Source organism: Hyalella azteca, unplaced genomic scaffold (genome assembly GCF_000764305.2).
Source record: "Hyalella azteca isolate HAZT.00-mixed unplaced genomic scaffold, Hazt_2.0.2 contig2172, whole genome shotgun sequence".
In the NCBI taxonomy this organism is placed as follows: Eukaryota; Metazoa; Arthropoda; class Malacostraca; order Amphipoda; family Hyalellidae; genus Hyalella; species Hyalella azteca.
In genome coordinates this window covers 2,710-28,149 of record NW_025932457.1, presented here as the reverse complement: position 1 = coordinate 28,149, position 25,440 = coordinate 2,710, and the positions used below count along the sequence as shown (strand labels likewise).

Below are 25,440 nucleotides of genomic sequence, written 5' to 3'. Positions count from 1 at the left end.
ACCTCCCGCGTGGCGGCGACTGCCGCCATAAACGCTGTCCTTGCTGCCCCGCCACCGCCGATTGCTTCAGCGGAGACCTCACTCCCCCGCCCCTACCGCTCAGCGCTATCCCAGCTCCGCTCGGGATACTGCAGCCCCCTGGCGTCCTATTCCGCCAGGATCGGACGCTCCCCTAGCTCCGCCTGCCCGGAATGCGGGGACCCCTCCAATCCGTTCAGCACCTCTTCGTCTGCCCCGCCTTCCCCACGTCTCTCAGCGTCTCCTCACTGTGGGACAGCCCCGTGGAGGTAGCGGCTTTCCTGGCCACCCTCCCTGCCTTCGCCCACCTCCCTCCTCTTCCGGTTCTGGCCCCCCGCCCGCCACCAGAGCCTCCCCCCCGGCGTGCGTGACGGTCGCAACCAACAACAACAAATCAGTAACCTGTTGAAAAATCTTTTGATGAATCCAGGTGCAACAAGTGCCCTGTCCGCCCTGTTGAGGGCCGTTTCAGCCACCTTAAAGTGGACTGCATTACTGGTGGTTGAGAATTGATTCAATTTGCTTATATTTTCAGAAAGTAGTTGTCTATTTATTCTGATTTTGCATTTCTTTAATATTACTGAAAGACAAGAAATAACATTTGGATGCCATTATGACAATTTAACCTTTAATTTACTCCTTTAATAAACTCATTAAATCCTTGTTGTTTCAGTGCAATATGTCACGATTTGGTTTAGTTTCAAAAGATATATTAATTTCTACCAGGCCCTCAATTAGAGCTTTATATCAAAGTAGGCACAAGACTACCCATTTTGGATATCAAGATGTGTCTGAAGAGGAAAAATCTGAAAAAGGTATGTACTGGTATTGCAGACAAAATTAGAAGAAGCATACAAGCAGGATTGAAATTTTTCTACTTGTCACATAAATATTACAGATTCAGAGTGAAAAATTGTCAATACATTTGGAATCTTGAAGCTCAATTGTGCACTTTTATCAACATTTATCTAGGATGTTATTCATCTAGGGGGAATCTTGCAGCTCCTAAAATGACAGGAATGCTCTAGTTGCAGTTTGTTAGGTAGATGTAGGTACTTATTCCATGTCTGTCTACTATTAGTTTGACATGAACAAAACCGCTTTGTATTTTGCTAGTTGATGTTATCATGCAACCTATTTTATTGGTGGAGGGCATAGTGGTGTAAATGCACATTGTGCACAGGAATTTGCATCATGAAGATGGGAATTTGTCAGTATAATTTATATATATAAATTTTGAATAAATGTTTATTTTGGTGTGCCATCTTTCTAAGTATGGCTAAGATTTGCATTTTCTTCATTATAATTTCTAATTTCAAACATACCTACAATAATTGTGTATTCAAGAAGTTTTCAAGAAGAAGGATTATTTGAGACTTGGGCTGTATTTTAGAGCTGTTTAATTATTGATTTCTTAAAATGCAAAACTATGTCATCACTCCAGGGCTGACCATTGATCTCTTATTCCAAGATGTTATGAAACTACTTAAAAAGTCATCAAATCATTTCCTTAGCTACATGCCTCAAATTCAAAGTAGGTACGTCTTCTTGTGTAGAGAAGAGAGCTTGGGAGGGACAAGAAAGCTAGCAGGGTTTTCTGAAATTGGACACTCAGCTATTACATATGCTTGTGGTATACAGAGAAGTGCAATTCATGAATAAAGTTGATTAATGTATAAACTTTTTTGGTGTTACCACAGTTAAATTAAATGCATTGAAAAGTCACTACATTGGTCATGGGGAAATCATGATATTTTTACTGTGTGAATGCTGCAGACTCTCTCCTTAAAGTACATCGAAAATCATGCAAGGTATTGAATTTGCCAGTGAATTTACAAACTGCTGATAAATAATAAAATCATTATGGAACCTCATTGTGGAATGCCTTTCAGATTAAACAAATTAGTGTCAGACCAAGAATTTTAAGAGAATTTATGCATGAAATTCAATAAAAAATTTAAAAGTCAAACACCTGTTCGAAACTTATTTAGTGAGTATTTATTCATGTAATTAGTGGTATTATTCATGTATTCTTGAGTATATTATTCATGTTATCCATGTTTGCGCAACTTGATCACTATAAGAAGGAGATTATTCTCTCAGTCCTTCATCTATTCTTCAATTTACATTTGTTCATTATTATCATTGCCTAAACAATAAGAAAAGGTTTCACAGAAAACCTACAAAGTGAATGCATTTTAAGAAATGAAGAATGCTAAGATTAATTATACCTATTCAACACAAGAATGAAATAATGACCAAAGATGAAAAATGCAAACTCATCTCCAACATCTCTGTTCAGTACTGCATGATAGAATTGACTACCGTATTTCAACTCTTTTACAAAGATTTTTTAGAGGGAACTAATGTTGCAAGTGATGTGACACAAATAAGTGAGAAGAGGCCTTGAATAATGAATTATGTTGAAACGCATTTATTTGTAAGAGCAAAGCTTAAAAGTGCATTTCTGAGGCTTTGAAACAAAAAGTCTTATGGTATTATACTCGCACAGTGTTTATTGATGGGATTAACTCATTTAGTTTGTGACCTCTATCAACTTATGACCACATTTCCCAAATTGATGGTGGTCAAAATCCTGAACAATGTTGTAGCAATATTCACTTCTATATTTCCCAGAGAATGCCTAATGCCTTCTTCAATTCCTTAGGAGAAACATTGCTAGTCAACATTACTGTACTATTATCTTAATGACACCTAAAAAATGATATTAAATATCCATTTTTATTTCAGTTTGTGAAGTGTTCATGTCTGTTGCTGCAAAATATGACATGAATGGTCAACATTACTGTACTATAATCTTAATGACACCTAAAATATGATATTAAATATCCATTTTTATTTCAGTTCGTGAAGTGTTCATGTCTGTTGCTGCAAAATATGACATGAATGGTCAACATTACTGTACTATTATCTTAATGACACCTAAAAAATTAAATTAAATATCCATTTTTATTTCAGTTCGTGAAGTGTTTGCATCTGTTGCTGCAAAATATGACCTGATGAACGACCTCATGTCTGGTGGCGTCCATCGCCTGTGGAAGGACTATTTTGTTAAGCAAGTGGCGCCCGTGCCCCAGGCTAAGCTTCTAGATGTGGCTGGTGGCACAGGTGAGCCTCATTTATTCTTAGTTAATAGTGTAATTTACTTTTTTCTGTGTTATCTGGCATCTTTAAATATGTTTGATTGAAAATATCACTCTAGCATGAAAGAAAATGGGAATATTTTGTTGCATTGTATTATTATTGTAGAATATTAGCGAGACATAAGTAACATTAATTTCTAGTTATCATTCTACAAGGATAGTTGTGTGTTCATGCGTCCATCAAATTGCATGCTTTTGCTTGGTCATTTTGGCAATGTTTGCTGATGCTCTGAAAAAGTATTTAGCTATATTGAAAACATGAAATCATTCATTTATTCTTGAATTAAATATTCATAAGATGCCTTATAGGTACGTATATATGAAGAGTTAAGATGACTGACAGTTGATATAAATAACTCTTTAGGTACATTATCAGAGATTTCTGAGAAAAGTTTTGGAAACCAGCTTGCCTGTGGGCCTTTTCATTAGGACTATTAAAATGCCAGCTTGCCTGTGGGCCTTTTTATTAGAGCTATTAAAATGCCAGCTTGCCTGTGGGCCTTTTTATTAGAGCTATTAAAATGCCAGCTTGCCTGTGGGCCTTTTTATTAGGGCTATTAAAATGCCAGCTTGCCTGTGGGCCTTTTTAGAATTGTTGAGTTTTCCACCAATTATATACATTGTATTCAACAAACAGAGCTCAACTAGCCAAAAAAATTATAATGATTTTAAAGTAAAACAAAAATATTTGAGACTAAACTGCAATTTGTTTGTTTGCACTCAATTTTCATTTATATTTTTTACAAGAACAGGTGACATATCATTCCGGTACATCCAGCGCCTGCTGTACCAGCAGCCGCAGCACAAAGAATCAGAAAGCCATCCCTCCAAGCAGGTAATGTCTTTCCATCACATTTTTTTTATGTACTCATTACCTTCTATTTCTTTCTTGACTTCTTCCATCTTTTTGCTTGAATCTTGGTCAAAATATTTCACCTTCTAATGTGATTGCATGCTTTTTTATATGAGATATTTGTAGACTTTCATTTTTATTGGCTTGGAAATTTACTGATAACTAATGAAAATAAGTAATGACATTATTTATTGTAAAATGTACATGCTGCAGCCTTTACATTGGTTATAAATTGAGACCCACAAAAAAAACTCCTGTTCCTATAACCCATTTATATATTAATCATACATTGAGACTATATACTATAGATCAAAGTTGAGTGACTGATTCAGTTTTGTTCATAGCTGCTAGAAGAAACATCCTTGAATTTTAGTGATCTCTAGGGTTAACTGATAAAAAATACATATACTTTTAAAAACAGTCATTTGATATTTGCATTTACTTTCACAGATGGCAAAATTCCACTTGTGTTTCTTGCTCTTTTAGTTAAAGTGCAGTCCAATTTTATGGAAGCTTGTGCCATATTTATTCTTGTAGCTTTTGTTAGTGGTTGTCTAATGTTTTAATGTTTTACAGGTGACCATATGTGACTTGAGTGAGAGTATTTATTCTTGTAGCTTTTGTTAGTGGTTGTCTAATGTTTTAATGTTTTACAGGTGACCATATGTGACTTGTCTAATGTTTTAATGTTTTACAGGTGACCATATGTGACTTGTCTAATGTTTTAATGTTTTACAGGTGACCATATGTGACTTGTGTAATGTTTTAATGTTTTACAGGTGACCATATGTGACTTGTGTAATGTTTTAATGTTTTACAGGTGACCATATGTGACTTGTCTAATGTTTTAATGTTTTACAGGTGACCATATGTGACTTGAGTGAGAGTATGTTGGCTGAAGGCAGGAAGAGAGCCAAGAAGCTGGGCTACACGGGCATCAGCTGGGTGTGTGGTGACGCCGAGCAGCTGCCATTCCCTGAGCACTGCTTCGACTGCTACACCATTGCTTATGGCATCAGAAATGTTGTTCATGTCCAAAAAGTAACTTTGCAGGCCTTTATATATCAAGGATGTATATATACTAATTCATACAATTATTGGTTTTGTACTTTAGTGTTTTCTTTTTAGCGCATTTTCTCATTTATGAAAAAATGCACTATTGTGCTCGCCATGTCCGTCTGTCTGTCCGTCCGTAACTTCACGTTTTCGTTGACAAGAAAATGCACTCTCTGTCACTCACTGCAGTGAGTACTGAGTTATATTTTTTTGCTCATGTATCAAGCCTAATCATCAATTTGGACAAATATATCATTTTTAATTTCATGTGGCGCTATGTCAATCTTGACATGTACTGTATGCTGTCTTTTGAATTTTATCAATGAATAATTTTCAGCAATATGGTGTGATTGCAATGTGTTCTTTGGCTTGTGCAAGAACATTAGGTGCTAATGTGTTAAAAAAATCACTATTATTGCATTCAGATGCTTCGTATAAGTATTTATTCTTGTAGCTTTTGTTAGTGGTTGTCTAATGTTTTACAGGTGACCATATGTGACTTTAGTGAGAGTATGTTGGCTGAAGGCAGGAAGAGAGCCAAGAAGCTGGGCTACACGGGCATCAGCTGGGTGTGTGGTGACGCCCAGCAGCTGCCATTCCCTGAGCACTGCTTCGACTGCTACACCATTGCTTATGGCATCAGAAATGTTGTCCATGTCCAAAAAGTAACTTTGCAGGCCTTTATATATCAGGGATGTATACTTACGAAGCTTTATATATCAGGGATTTTAAGCACTGCTTCGACTGCTACACCGTTGCTTATGGCATCAGAAATGTTGTCCATGTCCGAAAAGTAACTTTGCAGGCCTTTATATATATCAAGGATGTATACTAATTCATACAATTATTGGTTTTGTACTTTAGTGTTTTCTTTATAGTGCATTTTCTCATTTATGAAAAAATGCACTATTGTGCTCGCCATGTCCGTCTGTCTGTCCGTCTGTGACTTCACGTTTTCGTCGACAAGAAAATGCACTCTCTGTCACTTCAGTGAGTACTGAGTTATATTTTTTTGCTCATGTATCAAGCCTAATCATCCATTTGGACAAATATATCATTTTTAAGTCCATGTGGCGCTATGTCCATCTGGACATGTACTGTATGTTGTCTTTTGAATTTTATCAATGAATAATTTTCAGCAATGTGGTGTGAAGTGCAATGTGGTCTTTGGCTCATGCAAGAAAATTAGGTGCTAATGGGTTAAAAAAAATCACTATAATTGCATTCAGATGCTTGATATCAGGTGACATGATGGTGACGCAGCATAGAGCAGGTTTTAGATGCATTATTACATTGCGATGGTGCAGCATAGAGCAGGTTTTAGATGCAATATTACATGATGGTGATGCAGCATAGAGCAGGTTTTAGATGCATTATTAACGTTTGAACCAGATTTGAATGCTACATCCTAGCTAATGCTGCTATTTTGGAGAACACTTAAGTTAGAATTTTTCTTTTTAAATTCTACTAATTAGTTGCGTTATTTCCAATTGTTTCAATTTTTAAATATATTTAAAGTTAGTGATTGATTTGTGATTATTTCTCGTATTGTAGCTGCAATTTGACCATGAACTTGAGTGATTAGTTTACCATACATCCTAAATATTCTCTCTTAGGAACCTATTATATTGTACATATTCTCGAAAATTTGTAAGTTGCTCAACATTCCTTGTTATAGCTATACAAATTTCAATTCATTTACTGAATGATGTAATTTTAAATTGCTTGTAGAACTTTTCTGATTTGAATTACTTGTTTGTACTTGATGTTCAGGCGTCAGCTTCTACTATATTTGTAACGAATTTTCTAGATTTCTCACAATTTTTATTATTAGTTTTGTATATTTCAATGAATTAATACAATTAATACCAAGTTTCTTGCAGTTTCAAATGTTTCCCTTCATTCGCATATTTTTGTACATGTTCCGCAAAATATCAAACATATTCTCCATTCCTAGATGAACACTAATACTGTCACTCCTACAGGCCCTGAATGAAGCCTACCGCGTCCTGAAACCTGGTGGGCGATTTATGTGCCTTGAGTTCAGCCAAGTCCCCAACCCAGTCCTGAGATGGTGAGAAACATTCCTGTTTCGCCTTCTTCAGTCCTAAAATTCCTGTTTCGCNGTTCCAAAGGCCGGATCCCTTGTGAATCAAGTCACGAAAAGTTCAAGAATCGGCTACAGGCCATAGGCCTATTTCTTCAACGCCGACACTTCTATTCTTCTATTCTATTTTATTTCTGTTCGCTGTGATTGATTGTCACATCATATTTCATTTCATGATTGATTCTCGTAGCCTGTTCTGTCAGTTGTCTTTCAAGATCAATCGTTCATCACATGATATACATTTTATTCACAGAGATGTTATATTAAAATATAATATAAGTTTATTTGCCGAGATGCTCAAATTGTGCCTGGTGAAGGGATTGACCAACAGTTTTTATGTACCTATTTTGTTCATGAATGTCCCAGACTAAACATTTGTGGCTTATCTTGTGTTTAAAAAGCCTGGGCCAAGCATTGATTCAGGAATTTATTCATAAATGCTCTGTACCAACCATTTGGTGTAAATTTTCTTCATTAATTTGCTAGACTAACCATTTTGTGTGTATTTTCTCCGTGGATCTGGAAGACCAACAATTTGTGTTAATTTTGTTCATGAACGTGTTTGGCCAATCATTGATTCAATAATTTGTTTATGAATATGGCTTACCTAACATTTCATTCATTATGTGTTTACAAGGGTGCTCGGCCAAACACTAACTATATATTTAGTTCTCAATGTTATCAGTTCTAACCTCGCCTATTTACACAGGTTCTACGACCAGTATACGAAGTTCTCAGTTCTAACCTTGCCTATTTACACAGGTTCTACGACCAGTATTCATTCAACGTCATTCCTCCCGTGGGCCACGTAGTGACCGGTGACTGGCACAGCTACCAATACCTGGTGGAGAGTATACGGAAATTTCCTGATCAGGTGATAAAAATAGCCAATCTTTTATTAAAGCTTTTGAAACTAACGATAGGGCAAAGGTTTATATTAATTGTAACCTAATATCAGGATGGAAAATATTTCTGCTTTAAACAACGCGTATTGTTTATTCATAGTGTGAACGATGAACATCGTTCACTAATATTCATTATTCTATTGATGCTATCGTTTGTTCTCATATGCATTTTTTGTTCATTCTGGCGAAATTATTTTATTACGTCTGGCGAAGCTGCGCTAGAGACATGCGAGTCAGACCTATAGCAGTCGGAACGGGGTAGTACTAGGCCAGGTCTGAGCGGCTGTGAGTCAGGTAGTTAGTCGTGTCCCGCCAGCCCTACAGTGAGGTTTTAGCCTGAACTCACCTCGCTTCGTTGCTCCACTAGCGATCTTGTGCCCTAGCACTAGTTACTGTGGCTGTGCTCTATATGCGCCATCAAGCAGTGTAATGTCCATCGTGCTTGTTCTGTCATATTTTTAAACGGATCCCTTTGAAGTGCTTTGCTGAAATAAAACTAAGTTTTACCGTGTTAACCGAAGTTTTAATGAAAGACATCCCAGTGCAATAATGTGCAATATAGCTCTAGCAAAAATCCTTGAACTTTTCACAAGATAGTTGCCGGCGTTTGGCCGTGGAGCTTCGATCATCTTGACAAGATTAAAAATAGCGGCACACGTCCGGTGACAGAGGCGTTCATAATCATTGTGAAGAATAACTGTATAGCACAATTGTGTAGCACAATTGTGCAGCACAATTGTGTAGCACAATTGTATAGCACAATTGTATAGCACAATTGTGTAGCACAATTGTAGCAGCATAGAGCAGGTTTTAGATGCATTATTACATGATGATGATGCAGCATAGAGCAGGTTTTAGATGCATTATTAACATTTGAACCAGATTTGAATGCTACATCCTAGCTAATGCTGCTATTTTGGAGAACACTTAAGTTAGATTTTTTCTTTTTAATTTCTACTAATTAGTTGCGTTACTTCCAATTGTTTCAATTTTTAAATATATTTAAAGTTAGTGATTGATTTATGATTATTTCTCGTATTGTAGCTGCAATTTGACCATGAACTTGAGTGATTAGTTGCTCAGCATTCCTTGTTATAACTACACAAATTTTAATTCATTTACTGAATGATGTATTTTAAATTGCTAATTTTAATTGCTTGTAATTTACTGAATTGCATTTACTGAATGATGTATTTTAAATTGCTAATTTTAATTGCTTGTAATTTTAAATTGCTTGTAGAACTTTTCTGATTTGAATTACTTGTTTGTACTTGATGTTCAGGCGTCAGCTTCTACTATATTTGTAACGAATTTGCTAGATTTCTCACAATTTTTATTATAAGTTTTGTATATTTCAATGAATTAATACCAAGTTTCTTGCAGTTTCAAATGTTTCCCTTCATTCGCATATTTTCGTACATGTTCCGCAAAATATCAAATTGATTCACCATTCCTAGATGAACACTAATACTGTCACTCCTACAGGCCCTGAATGAAGCCTACCGCGTCCTGGAACCTGGTGGGCGATTTATGTGCCTTGAGTTCAGCCAAGTTCCCAACCCAGTCCTGAGATGGTGAGAAACATTCCTGTTTCGCCTTCTTCAGTCCTAAAATTCCTGTTTCGCCTTCTTCAGTCCTAAAATTCCTGTTTCGCCTTCTTCAGTCCTAAAATTCCTGTTTCGCCTTCTTCAGTCCTAAAATTCCTGTTTCGCCTTCTTCAGTCCTAAAATTCCTGTTTCGCCTTCTTCAGTCCTAAAATTCCTGTTTCGCCTTCTTCAGTCCTAAAATTCCTGTTTCGCCTTCTTCAGTCCTAAAATTCCTGTTTCGCCTTCTTCAGTCCTAAAATTCCTGTTTCGCCTTCTTCAGTCCTAAAATTCCTGTTTCGCCTTCTTCAGTCCTAAAATTCCTGTTTCGCCTTCTTCAGTCCTAAAATTCCTGTTTCGCCTTCTTCAGTCCTAAAATTCCTGTTTCGCCTTCTTCAGTCCTAAAATTCCTGTTTCGCCTTCTTCAGTCCTAAAATTCCTGTTTCGCCTTCTTCAGTCCTAAAATTCCTGTTTCGCCTTCTTCAGTCCTAAAATTCCTGTTTCGCCTTCTTCAGTCCTAAAATTCCTGTTTCGCCTTCTTCAGTCCTAAAANTCTATTCTATTCTATTCTATTCTATTCTATTCTATTCTATTATTTTCTATTCTATTCCATTCTATTCTATTCTATTCTATTCTATTTCTGTTTGCTTTGATTGATTGTCGCATCAGATATCATTTAATGATTTATTCTCGTTGCCTGTTCTGTCAGTTGTCTTTCAAGATCAATCGTTCATCACATGATATACATTTTATTCACAGAGATGTTATATTAAAATAGAATAAAAGTTTTATTTGCCGAGATGCTCAAATTGTGCCTGGTGAAGGGATTGACCAACAGTTTTTATGTACCTATTTTGTTCATGAATGTCCCAGACTGAATATTTGTGGTGTATATCTTCTTCATTAATTTGCTAGACTAACCATTTTGTGTGTATTTTCTCCGTGGAACTGGAAGACCAACAATTTTTTGGTATTTGTTGTTTATTTTGTTCATGAACGTGTTTGGCCAATCATTGATTCAATAATTTGTTCATGAATATGGCTGACCTAACATTTAATTCATTATGTGTTTACAAGGGTACTCGGCCAAACACTAACTATATACCTATTTAGTTGACGAAGTTATCAGTTCTAACCTTGCCTATTTACACAGGTTCTACGACCAGTATACGAAGTTATCAGTTCTAACCTTGCCTATTTAAAATATGACCTGATGAATGGTCAACATTACTGTACTATAATCTTAATGACACCTAAAATATGATATTAAATATCTATTTTTATTTCAGTTCGTGAAGTGTTCGCGTCTGTTGCTGCAAAATATGACCTGATGAATGGTCAACATTACTGTACTATCATCTTAATGACACCTAAAAGATGATATTAAATATGCATTTTTATTTCAGTTCGTGAAGTGTTTGCAAGTGTTGCTGCAAAATATGACCTGATGAAGATAATCTTAATGACACCTAAAATATGATATTAAGTATCTATTTTTATTTCAGTTCGTGAAGTGTTCGCGTCTGTTGCTGCAAAATATGACCTGATGAACGACCTCATGTCTGGTGGCATCCATCGCCTGTGGAAGGACTATTTTGTTAAGCAAGTGGCGCCCGTGCCCCAGGCTAAGCTTCTAGATGTGGCTGGTGGCACAGGTGAGCCTCATTTATTCTGAGTTAATGGTATCATTTACTTTTTTCTGTGTTATCTGGCATCTTTAAATATTTTTGATTGAAAAGATCACTCTAGCACTCTAAATTTTGTTGCATTGTATTGAGTTAATGGTAATGGTATCATTTACCTTTTTTCTGTGTTATCTGGCGTCTTTAAATATGTTTGATTGAAAAGATCACTCGTGCATGAAAGAAAATGGGAATTTTTTGTTGCATTGTATTATTATTGTAGAATATTAGCCTTGGCGAGACATAAGTAACATAAATTTTTAGTTATCATTCTACAAGGATAGTTGTGTGTTCATGCGTCCATCAAATTGCATGCTTTTGCTTGGTCAGTTTGGCAATGTTTGCTGATGCTCTGAAAAAGTAATCATCTATATTGAAAACATGAAATCATTCATTTTATTCTTGAATTAAATATTCATAAGATGCCTTATAGCTACGTATATATGAAGAGTTAAGTTGACTGACAGTTGATATAAATAACTCTTTAGGTACATCATCAGAGATTTCTGAGAAAATTTTTGGAAACCAGCTTGCCTGTGGGCCTTTTTATTAGGGCTATTAAAATGCCAGCTTGCCTGTGGGCCTTTTTATCAGAGCTATTAAAATGCCAGCTTGCCTGTTAGTTCTAACCTTGCCTATTTTCACAGGTTCTACGACCAGTATACGAAGTTATCAGTTCTAACCTTGCCTATTTTCACAGGTTCTACGACCAGTATTCATTCAACGTTATTCCTCCCGTGGGCCACGTAGTGACCGGTGACTGGCACAGCTACCAATACCTGGTGGAGAGTATACGGAAATTCCCTGATCAGGTGATAAAAATAGCCAATCTTTTATTAAAGCTTTTGAAACTAACGATAGGGCAAGGGTTCATATTAATTGTAACCTAATATTAGGGTTGAAAATATTTCTGCTTTAAACAACTCGTATTGTTTATTCATAGTTCTGCACTTGTTTGACTAGTTTGTTGTGTCTATAAACAAGTTTCACGTAACTCCTGGACTTAAAGTTCCTATTGGAGACTCTAATATTCAATGTTTTCTCAGAACTATTTATATACGACGTCATATGTAACATCACCGTGGATATTACTGACTTAATACGATGTATTTAATTTACTTACAACAACAAAATTATTTTTCAAGAATTTCGATCCTTCAACTGACGGCTGGTCAGGAATAGAATAAAAAATGTTACCAATGATAATGATGTAAGTTGTTCTTACTCCATGCTTGTTGAGAAAAGATATGCTAAAAAATGCCCGTTACACATCAAATTAATTTTCATCGAAACGAATCTGGAAACCAAAAAAATCTGAATTGCTCTCTTTTTGTTCTATAACATATGTGTAGCATGCATTTCCTCTCAACCCTCCGCCAGGAACTATCAGTAATGCTTAATTATGCTTGGGCCATATCAAGTTATTTCAACGACAAGAAAATCATCTGAATCCATATTAACGGAAAACATAACATTTTATAACAATTTTTCTTTGGGTAAACTTAATAAGAAAAATTCCTCTCTTCCAGGACACTTACAATGCATTGTAAGTCACTGAAATGAAACAGCAACTCAACAACAGTAAAAGTAATTTCTTTGTTTAAATACGAATTGTCAAATAGATTTCTTGGTTGGACTTTTACTTAGAAAATATGGACTTGACTTTACTTACCGGCTATTAGGCTTTTTTTATGCGTGCGTATCTGGGACGCTTTGGCGCGGAATGCTTGGATCAAAAAAAGAATTGTCTCAATTAAATTAAAATTTAAATTAAATAATTAATTTAATTCAAATCAATTAAATCGTAGATCCCTTTGGCTAATCTTAACTCAACGTTATCGGGGTTAATGTTGCATTTCCCATTTTTATCCAATAATATTGCTTTTTGCGTTACTAATAAGTAATTGTCAACGGACGTCAACCTCATAAAGGTATTGGTGATATTGGTTTATTGAATTTGAGGCGAGCTCCGGTAACTCCTTTGTTCTTCTCTTTCTAAACCGCCCGAAAATTGCATGGAAATTTGTCAGCGAGATATATAAACAAACGCTTCTTATGTACCAACGGTCAAACTCGGAGTAAATTCCGACATTGAAACGCGTTTAGAGAAGCACTTGGCACAGAGATGATGAATATCGGGACTCAGTGGCTGAAGATCGGTTAAAAATTATTTACAGACAAGCTGCCTCAACTAGGCCTGGACAGTAGAGGCTGGTGACGCGTTGGTTACAGNGTTAGAGCGCTACAAGACTGGGTCATGGGCCAGTAGGAGCGCTACAAGACTGGGTCATGGGCCAGTAGGAGCGCTACAAGACTGGGTCATGGGCCAGTAGGAGCGCTACAAGACTGGGTCATGGGCCAGTAGGAGCGCTACAAGACTGGGCCAGTAGGAGCGCTACAGCGCTACAAGACTGGGCCATGGGCCAGTAGGAGCGCTACAAGACTGGGCCATGGGCCAGTAGGAGCGCTACAATATACTGTGAACCACTTGTAGCTTCTACACTAAGTGACGCTAATCACATCTACTAATTAATTATATTTTATTTCAGAAAACGTTTGCGCTGATGATTGAAGACGCTGGATTCCGACGTGTTCGTTACGAAGATCTCACATTCGGCATTACGGCTATACACTCTGGCTATAAATTATGAGACAATCTCACTACGCGTTAGTTATTTACAATTGTGTAATTATTTATTTACTATGTTGATTGAAGTTAAGTTCCAACCTTTTAATGAATCAATTTAATAATCCCCTTGTTATGTTATAGTAAGGAATCATGTAAATATTAACAGTCCAGCTATTATTATAAAAAGTTTTCAATACTTAAGACTGTATTTGCACTTTATCCTCATCATTCATGAGTATAGCTCAAGCTTAAAGTACGAGACCTCTTCAGGGGCCATACTTTCAAAACTCGCTAAGTGAACATAAGTACTTACGCTCTATTTTCTTGTCTATGATTGGTGGATTTTGCTTCAAAGGCCGTCAATGATTGGCTGATGAACTTACGATCTCTTAACTTTTTTTGAAAGTATAGGCACATAACCTCAAATAAATCGCACTCTACCGTTTGACATCAAAATATCCACGTTTTCTAAAATATTTTTGTGCATAATCGTCATTTTAAGTCCTCATTAATAAGTCCTTATTGTGCACATGGAGACGAAGATGCCTGCATTTTTTCGAGTTGATAATTCAATAGTATAAATTGTCTTTGTTAACAATTTGAATTCATCTCAATACTCACATTACATGACGAAAGTCAAATGAGACAATATACGATTAATTTCGTGCTACTTAGAATCAGCCATGGAGTTATACGAAATGAATTGAAATAGAATTATTTAAAGAGTTCTAAAAAAATGTGAGTGCGTTGTTAAAACAGGGTGGCCCAGTGGTTACAGTTCAGAGTACCAAGATTGGAGCAGAGAGGCGCGGGTTCGGTCCCAGCTCTGTGCGCCAGTTTCTGGTCAGAATCGGCGAGGAGGCCGGGCGGTTAAGCACAGCGGAATTGTAGCAGTGAGTTGCGCGTTCGAGACCGCAAAATGCTGTGAATGTTCTGCGATGTTTAGAATCGGCGACAGGCCTACGGCCTAATAAACGCTGAAACCGCTATTATTGTTAAAATAGTGGCTTCCTGAATTTCACACCCTGTGAACGATACCACTGCTGATACCACAAAACCTGTCTTCATCCGAGAGCAAATTAGGTCTCATTCTTCTTTTCTCTTCAACTTATAGACATTAGCATGTAAATCTCAGATATATTGGCATCGGCTAGTGGGCAAGCCAATTACTGCAGAAGGGCGCTGCTCTATACGAACTGCAGACGCGTGCTAGTATAGGAGAGAGACGGCAGCGTTAAGTAGGCTCGGAATATTTTCCTCGTGTTGCGGTCTCGAACACGCAACTTACAGCTCCAATATTGCTGTGCTTAAGTAACGACGTCGGCAGCGTATCCCTGGCACGCTGCTTGTTAGGCAGCGCACGCACTGCAGCGATGACGTCGTCAACTGTGACGCGAGTGAATTCTTGAAGCCCGCAGCCAAACGGACACGACGCAAATGCTGCCTGCGGAGCATCGGCCGACGGCGCTCGCATAGCAGAAAGTTTGTTTCCAAAAACCGCATGGAATTCCTCCACGCACACATCACCCGAGGATCGCTGTGTTATGCGTCGATCTCTGGCGCCAATATGACTCTCTTTTAGAACGAAGAAAGGCGACATAATTGCGCTACACATCTCGCCAGGTGGAGGCCACAGCAGCGGGAGCAACATGATTGCCGAGTGTGTTCGCCCTGTAGACAGCCCGCTGAAGCAGTCGAATCCCCCCGCTCCGAGAATAGACATTCATCGTCAAGCCATGGGTAGGAGACTCGTTGAGGTACCCGAACAGTGCGTGCAGGAATGAGGTTATCGAGTGCAGAGGTCAGCTCAGTGTTGTAGAGTTGCACGAGGTCGTTGACTGACAGTGTCAACCATGAGTCAGGCCGATATAGTCGGGACGACTGCAGTTTTTCGCGTAAGACATCGCCGTCGAGAACGCGTCACGGTCGAAAAGTAATGGTTTTGTACGCTGGCGCCGGGCGCACACATGGCACCGTCCACTGAAGTAGTCGATGGTCGGATATTGCGATCTCGATGATGGCGCATGGCAGACTTTGAAGGTCAGCAGGCGTGATGAGCACGTCCAGCACTCCGCCCATGTCGTGCGTCGGCAGTCACGTGACAAACCATACCAAAGATGGCCAGAAGGTCGTTCAACTGACGACCCGATGGGTCTTCGACGCGATCCAGTCAAACGTTCAAATCGCTGATGATAAAGAAATGATCGGGCAAAATCACAAGTCTGGGGGAGACATCGCTCAATTAGACGAAAAAATCGCGCGACACAGCAACCAATCCAGGGCGGTAGATGGTGGCTGCAAAGCCCGTAAAAGAAGCAGAGGTGACCCTAGCACATAGCTGCTCAAATGTGGTGGGTCGGGCGACGATGTCATGAACAGCAAGGTGCACGCCCCTGCTGGCGACGGTAACTACAGTAACTCAACGCCAGTGCGTCGGGTTACATACGTTGCTGCGCGCGCTCGACTACCTTGAGTCCTTCAGCGCGAAGACGCGCGATGCAAACCGAGTCAGCCATGGTTGAATTAATATTAATTAGTATTAATTTAACCATGGAGTCAGCGTCGTGCCAGGTCTCGGTAAGGAAGGCGACATCTAGTGAGTGCGAGCGACAAGTGTGAAGAATGTGAAGAAACTCATCAACCTTGTTACTCAGCGAACGGATGTTGAGGCAGCCGAACGAGAACCGGGAACACGGCTGCACACAGTGGCGATCTACACGAACGCTAAGCAGGTTATGAAGACTAGGGGTTCGTAGCCGAGGAAGAGTTCGTAGTACGAGGCTTGGTACGAAACTTCAATAATATCTATTGAAATTATCAGGCTCGTCATTCCAGCAACAACCCATGACACTAAGTAATCAATGTAGCAGGATTAAATAAAGTGATTACTTTGTTTAAGTACGAAAATATTAATGATGTTCATACAAATAAACAAGATCACATTTATCATGCCCTCTAAATCTCAGTGGGTTTTGTTAACAGGTTTATATTGCCATTGCCGCAGAGAGTACCGAGAAACGTTTTGACATTTTTCGCCAAATTATTAGTTCCAGTTGAAACATTTGAGTTAGTTTGTTTCTGAGTAAAGCTTGAAGCGTTCTCATGTATCTCTTCATTTTTCAAGTAAAATTTGAGGGACTTATCGGTATCGTACAACAGCGTTAAAATTCCATGTCGTTAACTGAATATTTTTCTTTTATGACAGCTTTGATATTATGAATTGTTTTCATCATTGCATATTAATTTTATGCACAGTTTTTTATATACCAAGTGTTGTACTTTCTGATAATCACACCTTGATTTTTTACTCTAAAATCTAAATGATTCATTTCATACCCAATTTGCTGAGAAGTAACAACATACCCATTGTTGAACTATATACATAAATATAAGGTTGACCCACGAGAAGTTTCGTCTGGGGCCATACGTTCAAAATTCGCTAAGTGAACGTAAGTACTTACGCTATATTTTCTTGTCTCTGATTGGTGGATTTTGCTTGAAAGGCCGTCAATGATTGGCTGATGAACTTACGATCTCTTAACTGTTTTTAAAAGAGTGGCTTGAAAGGCCGTCAATGATTGGCTGATGAACTTACGATCTCTTAACTTTTTTTGAAAATATAGTCCCAGTTCAGCTTTCTCGTTACGTCACTGTGATCAAGAAACGTAAACAAACCCGTCGTTCCCATGACGGATTGGTTGACTTGTTTGATCGCATTTCGGTGATTGGTTAATGCCCGTGACGTCACTGAGATCAGTGACGTCACAGGCGAACAACGAACTACATCCGCAAAAAGGGCTTCTGATGGGTCAACCTTATACTATGCAAAATACCCATCCTTGCATCTCATGTGTCAAACAGACAAGAACATAAACATGAAGGAATCAACATCGTATCTTGTATCAACATCGTATCATCTTGTATCATCACAAACAAGAACATAAACATGGAGGAACCAACAACATATCTACTCTTCTTCTCTTCAACTGCAGAATATATCTTTCCTGAGTCCATTCTTACGGACCCTTAAATATCATCCACGTTGATGAAATTCCTCAAGGACACAGATGCAAAGTCAAAAATATACCGGATGACTTTGAGTTCCACAGCAGTTACATAATTGTAATTGTCAACAATGGGGAATAAAATTGGTTTCTATTACTATGAGATTGAAGTGTAAAACGTTCAAGAACATCTTTCGACGCTTCTGATTGCGGAAGTGGCTTGTTATGCCACTCTATCATGCGCTGCTCTAAAAAAATCGTGTTCGTAAGACGCGATTACGACCGACATAAATTGACTTTAGTCCATGAGTTCGCCAGAATTTAAGAAACAACCACCAACTCATACACACTTCCATTCAACATCACGCCCTGAAATAAGCAAGCTGGGCGGAGTGTTTGTTATTGACGCGCAGGCGTTCCATTAGATGTTCATTACAACTGCTGCGGCGAACGTTACCCATGTCACCTGAGTTCTCCCGTGAGCTTAGACCGTAACTGTCACGGTCAATTATAACAGTCACGTTCAATCACAATTTCCCAGTATAAATTTGAGATATTCACTATTCTCAGCTCAGGTCACTTTCCAGTAGGCAGAGTTGCTACCAGACACATTGCAAATTGACGTTCTATGCAATTGCAACTAGGGTATAATGAACAGAGCAGAAAAGGTGAAAATGTTATTCGCAAAATTATAACAGCAAATTACGGACCAGGCAATAAGTCCAGCAGCTATCTCAATCAATCGTCAGTTATGGAAAGATCGGGTTACAAAGGTCGGGTCCCTTGTGAATCAAGTCACGAAAAGTTCAAGAATCGGCAACAGGTCATGGGCCTATTTCTTCAGTGCCCACACTTCTATTCTATTCTATTCTATTCTATTCTATTCTATTCTATTCTATTCTATTCTATTCTATTCTATTCTATTCTATTCTATTCTATTCTAGTCTATTCTAAATTACCCAAGGTATGCAGTATGCAGCAAGATAACCACTATGGCTTTGTGAGCGTCCTGACCGCTGTCATGAATGTTGTGACAATGAGCTGCACCGATCACCATCTCGTCGTCACTATTCTCCACCTCACTCGCCGATGCAAGGGAAAGCCGTTAACCTGCACGACCTGGGCTAATACTTTCAAAAAAAGTTAAGATCATACATATGTTAAATACATAAAATAAAATAAAATACATACATAAAAAAGTTAAGATCATATATACATAAGATAATACATCAATCATAGACAAGAAAATAGAGCGTAAATACTTACGTTCACTTGGCGAATTTTGAAAGTATAGGCCCAGATGCCCACGCTAGCCAGAGAAAGCAAAAATTTGATGCTGGGAGCATACTGGAGGCTAGCTTTGCTCAACGTCATATTCCTTGGCCTATACTTTCAAAAAAGTTAAGAGATCGTAAGTTCATCAGCCAATCATTGACGGCCTTTCAAGCAAAATCCACCAATCATAGACAAAAAAATAGAGCGTAAGTACTTATACGTTCACTTTGCGAATTTTGGAAGTATGGCCCCTTATCTCTATTCATTTCCATGGACAAAAGCACTGCAGGCCATAGTAGCTCAAGAAGTCGAGCAGTCTCGCAATGCAAAAAACAAGTATGTCAAAATTCTTGTGAAAGTTCTTTTCTGGGTATACAGATTACAGAAGTAAAAATGACGAAAAAACGCAACACGTGCTGTAATAGGGTTAAGCGAAGTGCAAATGAGTGTGCACTACAAATGTTAACTCTGCGGACTTTTCGCAAAATATTAAGGTATTTAATTGAGGAAGCACATTTAGTACTATAGTGGTTAGAATATTGTAATACTTTGCCCATAGGCTGACAAATTGAATTCGAAGCAGTAGTGGGTACTTGAAAATTTCGCAAGACAATATAGTTTAGTTTCAGACTGAATAATTTAGGTAACATGATTCAAACACTATAATTTATCAATTTATGTGAATTTCAGCACAAATTTGAATAGATAAGTGCACAAATTGAATAAAATGCATTTCATGGTAGATTTTAAGAACGCGATTTAAATAGGCACCCTTCGCATTTTGTCACTGTCGATAATTGTTAAATAGTTTTGTTTAGTTTCTGCAAAAACATACACCATATACAATCATAATAAACTTCCAGATGCACCATCCAAGGTTGGAGTTTCAACCCAGACACCGCGCATGCGCGGCCCCGCGACGTAGCACCTGCTTCACTTTATTTATCGCTAATATTATGGGCGAGCTTGTAAAGCTTGGGAATAGATGAGCGCACTTTCTTTCTGGCGCGACGAACAGTGTTCGTAAAGAAGAAATTTTTACCAAAAGTTGTCTCCAGGGCATCGACTTTCTATTTTCCGATCCCGGGATTATTTAAGTTGCGTAGGAGAAAATAATAAGAGGCGAGATGGCATAGTAGCTAGACTCTTTGTATATAGAAGTGCTATTCGTCTGTCAATTTCAACATAGCTCGTTCATAATTCAAGTTTTGATTTCATTTTACTAAAATAATGTTATCGAATTTGAAACTTTCACTGGTAAATAGATGTATTCAGAACGTTTCTTTTGCTTTGCGCTTGAACTAATTCGGCAGTATAAAAAAAATGTCTTATGGCGTACGAATAAGTACAAAACCAGGAATTTTGGTTCCTACAACAGTCTGAATTCAGCTTCTACGTGTGGGAAAAACCAACATGCTGAGAAGTGGGTGAATCTGTGGCCGCACCAGTGCAATGTATGAGTCGTCAGTCTGTTCATTTTGAGGCGGCCGCTCATTTTGTCTTGGAATGAAGTCGACGTTTTACAGCGAAGCGTAAACTCGTAAAACTGCATGAAAATCGCTACACTATAAATGCCCGGAACTTCTCGACGGCCCATGCATACATTGAAGGCAGTCTCGTGAAATTCACGGTGGTGAAGGTGTATGAAGACGAGCGTTCATTACGTGTCGAGCGCCTCTGCTATTTTTCCCTACATTTAGCTGGCCGTCTAAAGGCAGGGTCGATAGTTGGCCGATGATAACATGTGAATAATTTTCGTGTTCGAGTCCATAGCTACCAGCACAAAACCCGCAGTCGATTTTTTGTACGGACCGCTGAAAGCTATTGATATTATTGTCATACTTATTTAAAATTAATGGACATGCAATGGTTGTTGTGCATAGCAAATTGGATAAAATTCGATGGTGTTTTGGTGCCCAATTCATGTCATTGCTTAGGTGATACATGAATTAAGTCAATTTCACTTAACGTAGCATTCGGATAAAAATATCTGCAACCCTACGTAAAAAAATAATTTTCAATAATTTTTTGTAAAATTAACCGCTGAATGGTGCAAGAGCAAAATTTTGAATCGCATTCATTTTTTTAAAACGTTGCATTGTTAACACCTGTGGCCTTAGTTAATTCTGTAGGGGAAATTATTTAATATTTTGCCTGCGCTCAGTCAATTATTGAGAGTTTTCGGCAACAGCACAATCAGTATTCATTTTAAATGGGCGTTGACAGCTGTTCCTTGATGAAAACCAGAGCCTATACGTTAAAAAAAGTTAAGAGATCGTAAGTTCATCAGCCAATCATTGACGGCGTTTCAAGCAAAATCCACCAATCATAGACAAGAAAATAGAACGTAAGTACTTACGTTCACTTAGCGAGTTTTGAAAGTATGGCCCCGGAGCCGTAGTAACCGTGCCACTGATGATCTACCCGTAATTTTCAACAAGGTTTTTTATATTGACGCCCGGCTGGCAGATTCACATTAGCCCTGTGCTGTTGATTTTTAGCGAGAGAGGGAGAGGTGGGAAGAGAGAGAGAGAGAGAGAGATGTATGTGAATTAAGCACGGTATTTAAATGCGTTTACGTGGCGTTTTCGACATGTAAACGTTCAATAGGCGTAGGCTGCGCAATGCTATAACACTGCAAGAGTGGTAAATAACGATTGAATCACTTGTATTTCCACAATATAGAATAGATTTTACTCTTTTCTAAACCGATTGATTAATAAAAATGCACATATAATCAAACGGATTTGTGGATAATTTTACTTTGCATCATTATTTTATTTGCACAATCATGGTGACATTTTTCTCAATGAATAACATTCTCCAACCGATTATTCGTATGAAATATTATATAATAAAAAATTTCCATCCCATGAGATTACGTATCATATATTCACATATAAAATTTCAACAGTAATTTATCTGAAGTAAATTAGCCGGTGAAATACAGGAGGTTGTCAAAAATTTGTAAAAGTCAAATCTCGATATATAGTTTAATAAAACGATGGGACTTATGATTGATGTGAATAATTAACGAGAACAGCACAAATTCCACCATAAAGATCACGAGGATATTTGTATGAAGTTTTTGCTTTAGGTTTCCTTTTAATTGATGGCAATTAAAAGAGCGTTTCCCAGCCACGGTAATCTTCCCAGCCACGGTAATCTTCCCTGCCACGGTAATCTTCCCAGCCACGGTAATCTTCCCAGCCACGGTAATCTTCCCAGCCACGGTAATCTTCCCGGCCACGGTAATCCAGCGGGGTTGTGAACAAAATATTTGGCTCTGGAATTTGTGTAGTCAGCAGCGATTTAAGAATTGCTCATTGAAACAAGAAAATACAAATATATTTTTTTACTGAAAAGTACAAATACAAATTCAAATACATCATGAGAAGTCAAGACTTAAATAGTGATTGAAAAATAGCAAAGAAAGAAAGATGTTGCAATTTTAGACAAATTTTATGTTAAACCTTAAATTTGAAGATTGCAAAAAGCCTATGAGTTTTATTTTGACGAATAACGAAAAATTTTGGAGTAAACTTAATTTAATTTATTCATCTACAGTCAAAATAATTATACTGAAATGCGTATGAAACGAACAGAAGTACATTGAACTTTTCTGGCTACATTCCAAAAACAAATGAATCACAAAGCCTTTGTGTTTGGGCTTTTTTTTCCAAGATTTAGTTCTTCGGGAAACGAAATTCTCTTGCTTGTCGGAGAAGCAAAATTAGGCTGGTCTGGAGTCAACAGCTGGGACGAGTCCAGATGATTCTGTGTCAGAGTCGCGGCAAAACAAACTTTTCAGGAGCTGAGGCCATACTTTCAAAACTCGCTAAGTGAACGTAAGTACTCACGCTCTATTTTCTTGTCTATGATTGGTGGATTTGGCCCGAAAGGCCGTCAATGATTGGCTGATGAACTTACGATCTCTTAATTTTTTATGAAAGTATGGGCCCAGCTTAGGATTCAGATATTCGCGTCGAGACTTTTGCCCTGGAGTCTCGACAAACATGAAGAACTGAAGTCTCGCGAGACTCGGCGAGTGGTCCCAGAAACTGATCATAAAGACCCTATTTTAATCAAGGAATGTTTATTTGTGCAGAGCAATTCAGCCGAGGACAAGCGCTATATTTGGGATTGCGTGATCAATACGATATGCACGATTCAGTAGCCAAGGAATTGCCGTTTTTTAACCAGCGTTGCGTTCTGAAACAGAATATAGCGTAATGATTTTAGATAGATTTTTTTTATCAATTCTTGTACCTAAATCTTGTACAAAAAAAATTACTTTAAGGGTAGAACGAATGAAGTTAATTTAATATAATATAAACTAAACGATATTAAATTATGGTTACATTAACAACAAAATGAATTTATTTCACCCAATTATACCATTTTTTTCGAACAAAATTCTTTCACTGTATCTCCATTGATTGCATATAAAAACATTCATAAACAATGTTAAAATTGTATAACTTTCAATTGTACATGTTATGTGCTTATGAGCATCACACGAAGATTCCTCCTTAGGGAGACTCATTTAAAAATGCTGGCCGTCTAATGGTAGGCCGGGCATAGTGCACAGCTTGGCCATCAACCATCGAATATTATTTTATAATGCTAGCAATCCTGACGAAAAGTTGTCAAGGGGTGCCAGCGTCCTGGCTGCTATAGTGAACATCCGCAAACCGTCTAAAATGCCCAGGTATTGTCAAGATATGGTTATTGTTATTGTATGCAACATTTCAGTCCCAAAATGCCACATTTCAGTCCCAAAATGCCACATTTCAGTCCCAAAATGCAACATTTTAGTCCCGAAATGCCACATATCAGTTCCAAAATGGATTTAGTCTTTGTTACTGTGTGGAAAGCAAGGGAGACTTGGATGACTGCTAACGATACGAGAGCGAGAAATTCATAGTTTTGGGTAATTTTCATTTGCTCGTAGAGTATTTTTACTTCTAAATTACACTTTTCAATTGAAATATTCTCACTCTAACTTAATTCATAGCAACGCCCTAGCTAGCTTTTGATCCTCAGCAGCTATTCAAGTTTCAGATCTGCATGGGGCAGCAAGAAAAGCCTGCTAATAATACAACGCAGATTGTACTACATCGGAGCAAACACTATTAATCACTATTTCTTATGCAGTGCGTGCCGAGCTAAACTCTACGGAGGTTCTCTTGTGAAGGGCAAATCAAAGAGAGCTGCTCTAGAAAACGCTTTAAAAGGATTAGGGGCCATACTTTCAAAACTCGCTAAGTGAACGTAAATACTTACGCTCTATTTTATTGTCTATGATTGGTGGATTTTGCTTGAAAGGCCGTCAATGATTGGCTGATGAACTTGCGATCTCTTAACTATTTTTGAAAGTTTAGGCCTAGGACGCTGGACCGCCCTCGTATGCTATCAAGCTATACAGGCGTATCAAGGGCAGCCGCCAGTCCCCTGTTGACAGATTGGGATAAAATAATTTCATATTTAATGTAGAAAATCTCCATGACTCGCACTAGTATGCATTAACAAATATACTAATATGTGTATAGCTGGGAACAAAGTCTGGTCTTGAACGAAACTTGCATTAATAAATATGCACGCATGAATTCGATATTTATTTCTTTTAGAATAAATTCGATGTCGTTGGGTATAATGCGAAGCCACAGGAGTAGGAATCGAGTTGAGTAAGGAATCAGTCTTTAAGACAACAACTTTCTATCCCTGTACAATATGATTTTTCCTCGTAAATGATATCCTCCTTCTTGTGTTTTTTTTTATTTTACTATTGTTAGCTTTGAAATTAGGATACGTAAGAATGCCACTAATTGTGCTGCTATACCATACTAATATTTTTTACAATAAAATGCTGTTGTCGTTGGGCGAGCAGAGTTATTCAATGATGGAATAGACAATTGTTCCATATTGTTCACCTGGGAGTGAACAATATATTGTTCTATATTGTTCCCCTCCCAAGACGTTCATTTGATTATGTTTTATTACCTTGGAATCGCATTACGTACATTAACTTCGGGCGCACGCAACCGAAAATATCGAGGATATCGCCATCTTTATTAGGGGAATTGACCGCTCTACTCCATGCGCACAATTGACCGCTCTACTCCATGCGCACAATTGACCGCTCTACTCCATGCGCACAATTG

General features: G+C 38.0%; 1 protein-coding gene across 3 annotated transcripts; it reads left to right on the top strand.

The window, feature by feature from the left end:
• The first annotated feature begins 579 nt into the window (after positions 1-579).
• LOC108673857 (ubiquinone/menaquinone biosynthesis C-methyltransferase UbiE) lies at positions 580-14,198 on the top strand. Of its 3 annotated transcripts, none has more exons than XM_018161734.2 (7): positions 580-833; positions 2,998-3,147; positions 3,935-4,017; positions 4,897-5,076; positions 9,589-9,677; positions 12,069-12,180; positions 13,918-14,198. In XM_018161734.2, the coding sequence occupies exons 1-7, from the start codon at positions 698-700 to the stop codon at positions 14,017-14,019; spliced, it is 852 nt and encodes a 283-aa protein (XP_018017223.1). In that variant the 5' UTR covers positions 580-697; the 3' UTR covers positions 14,020-14,198. The 3 variants fall into 3 exon arrangements, with proteins under 3 accessions (XP_018017223.1, XP_018017224.1, XP_018017225.1); XM_018161735.2 differs by lacking the exons at positions 9,589-9,677; positions 12,069-12,180 and adding exons at positions 7,077-7,165; positions 7,961-8,072; XM_018161736.2 differs by lacking the exons at positions 4,897-5,076; positions 9,589-9,677; positions 12,069-12,180 and adding exons at positions 5,577-5,756; positions 7,077-7,165; positions 7,961-8,072 and having other exon boundaries at positions 656-833.
• The last annotated feature ends 11,242 nt before the right edge of the window (positions 14,199-25,440 follow it).

Excerpts from the sequence above, each read along its gene's own strand:
- LOC108673857 (XM_018161734.2), top strand. The coding sequence starts at position 698 with ATGTCACGATTTGGTTTAGTTTCAAAAGATATATTAATTTCTACCAGG. Across the intron at positions 5,077-9,588 it reads ATGTTGTTCATGTCCAAAAA|GCCCTGAATGAAGCCTACCG; the intron begins GTAACTTTGCAG and ends TCACTCCTACAG. Across the intron at positions 9,678-12,068 it reads CCCAACCCAGTCCTGAGATG|GTTCTACGACCAGTATTCAT; the intron begins GTGAGAAACATT and ends CTATTTTCACAG.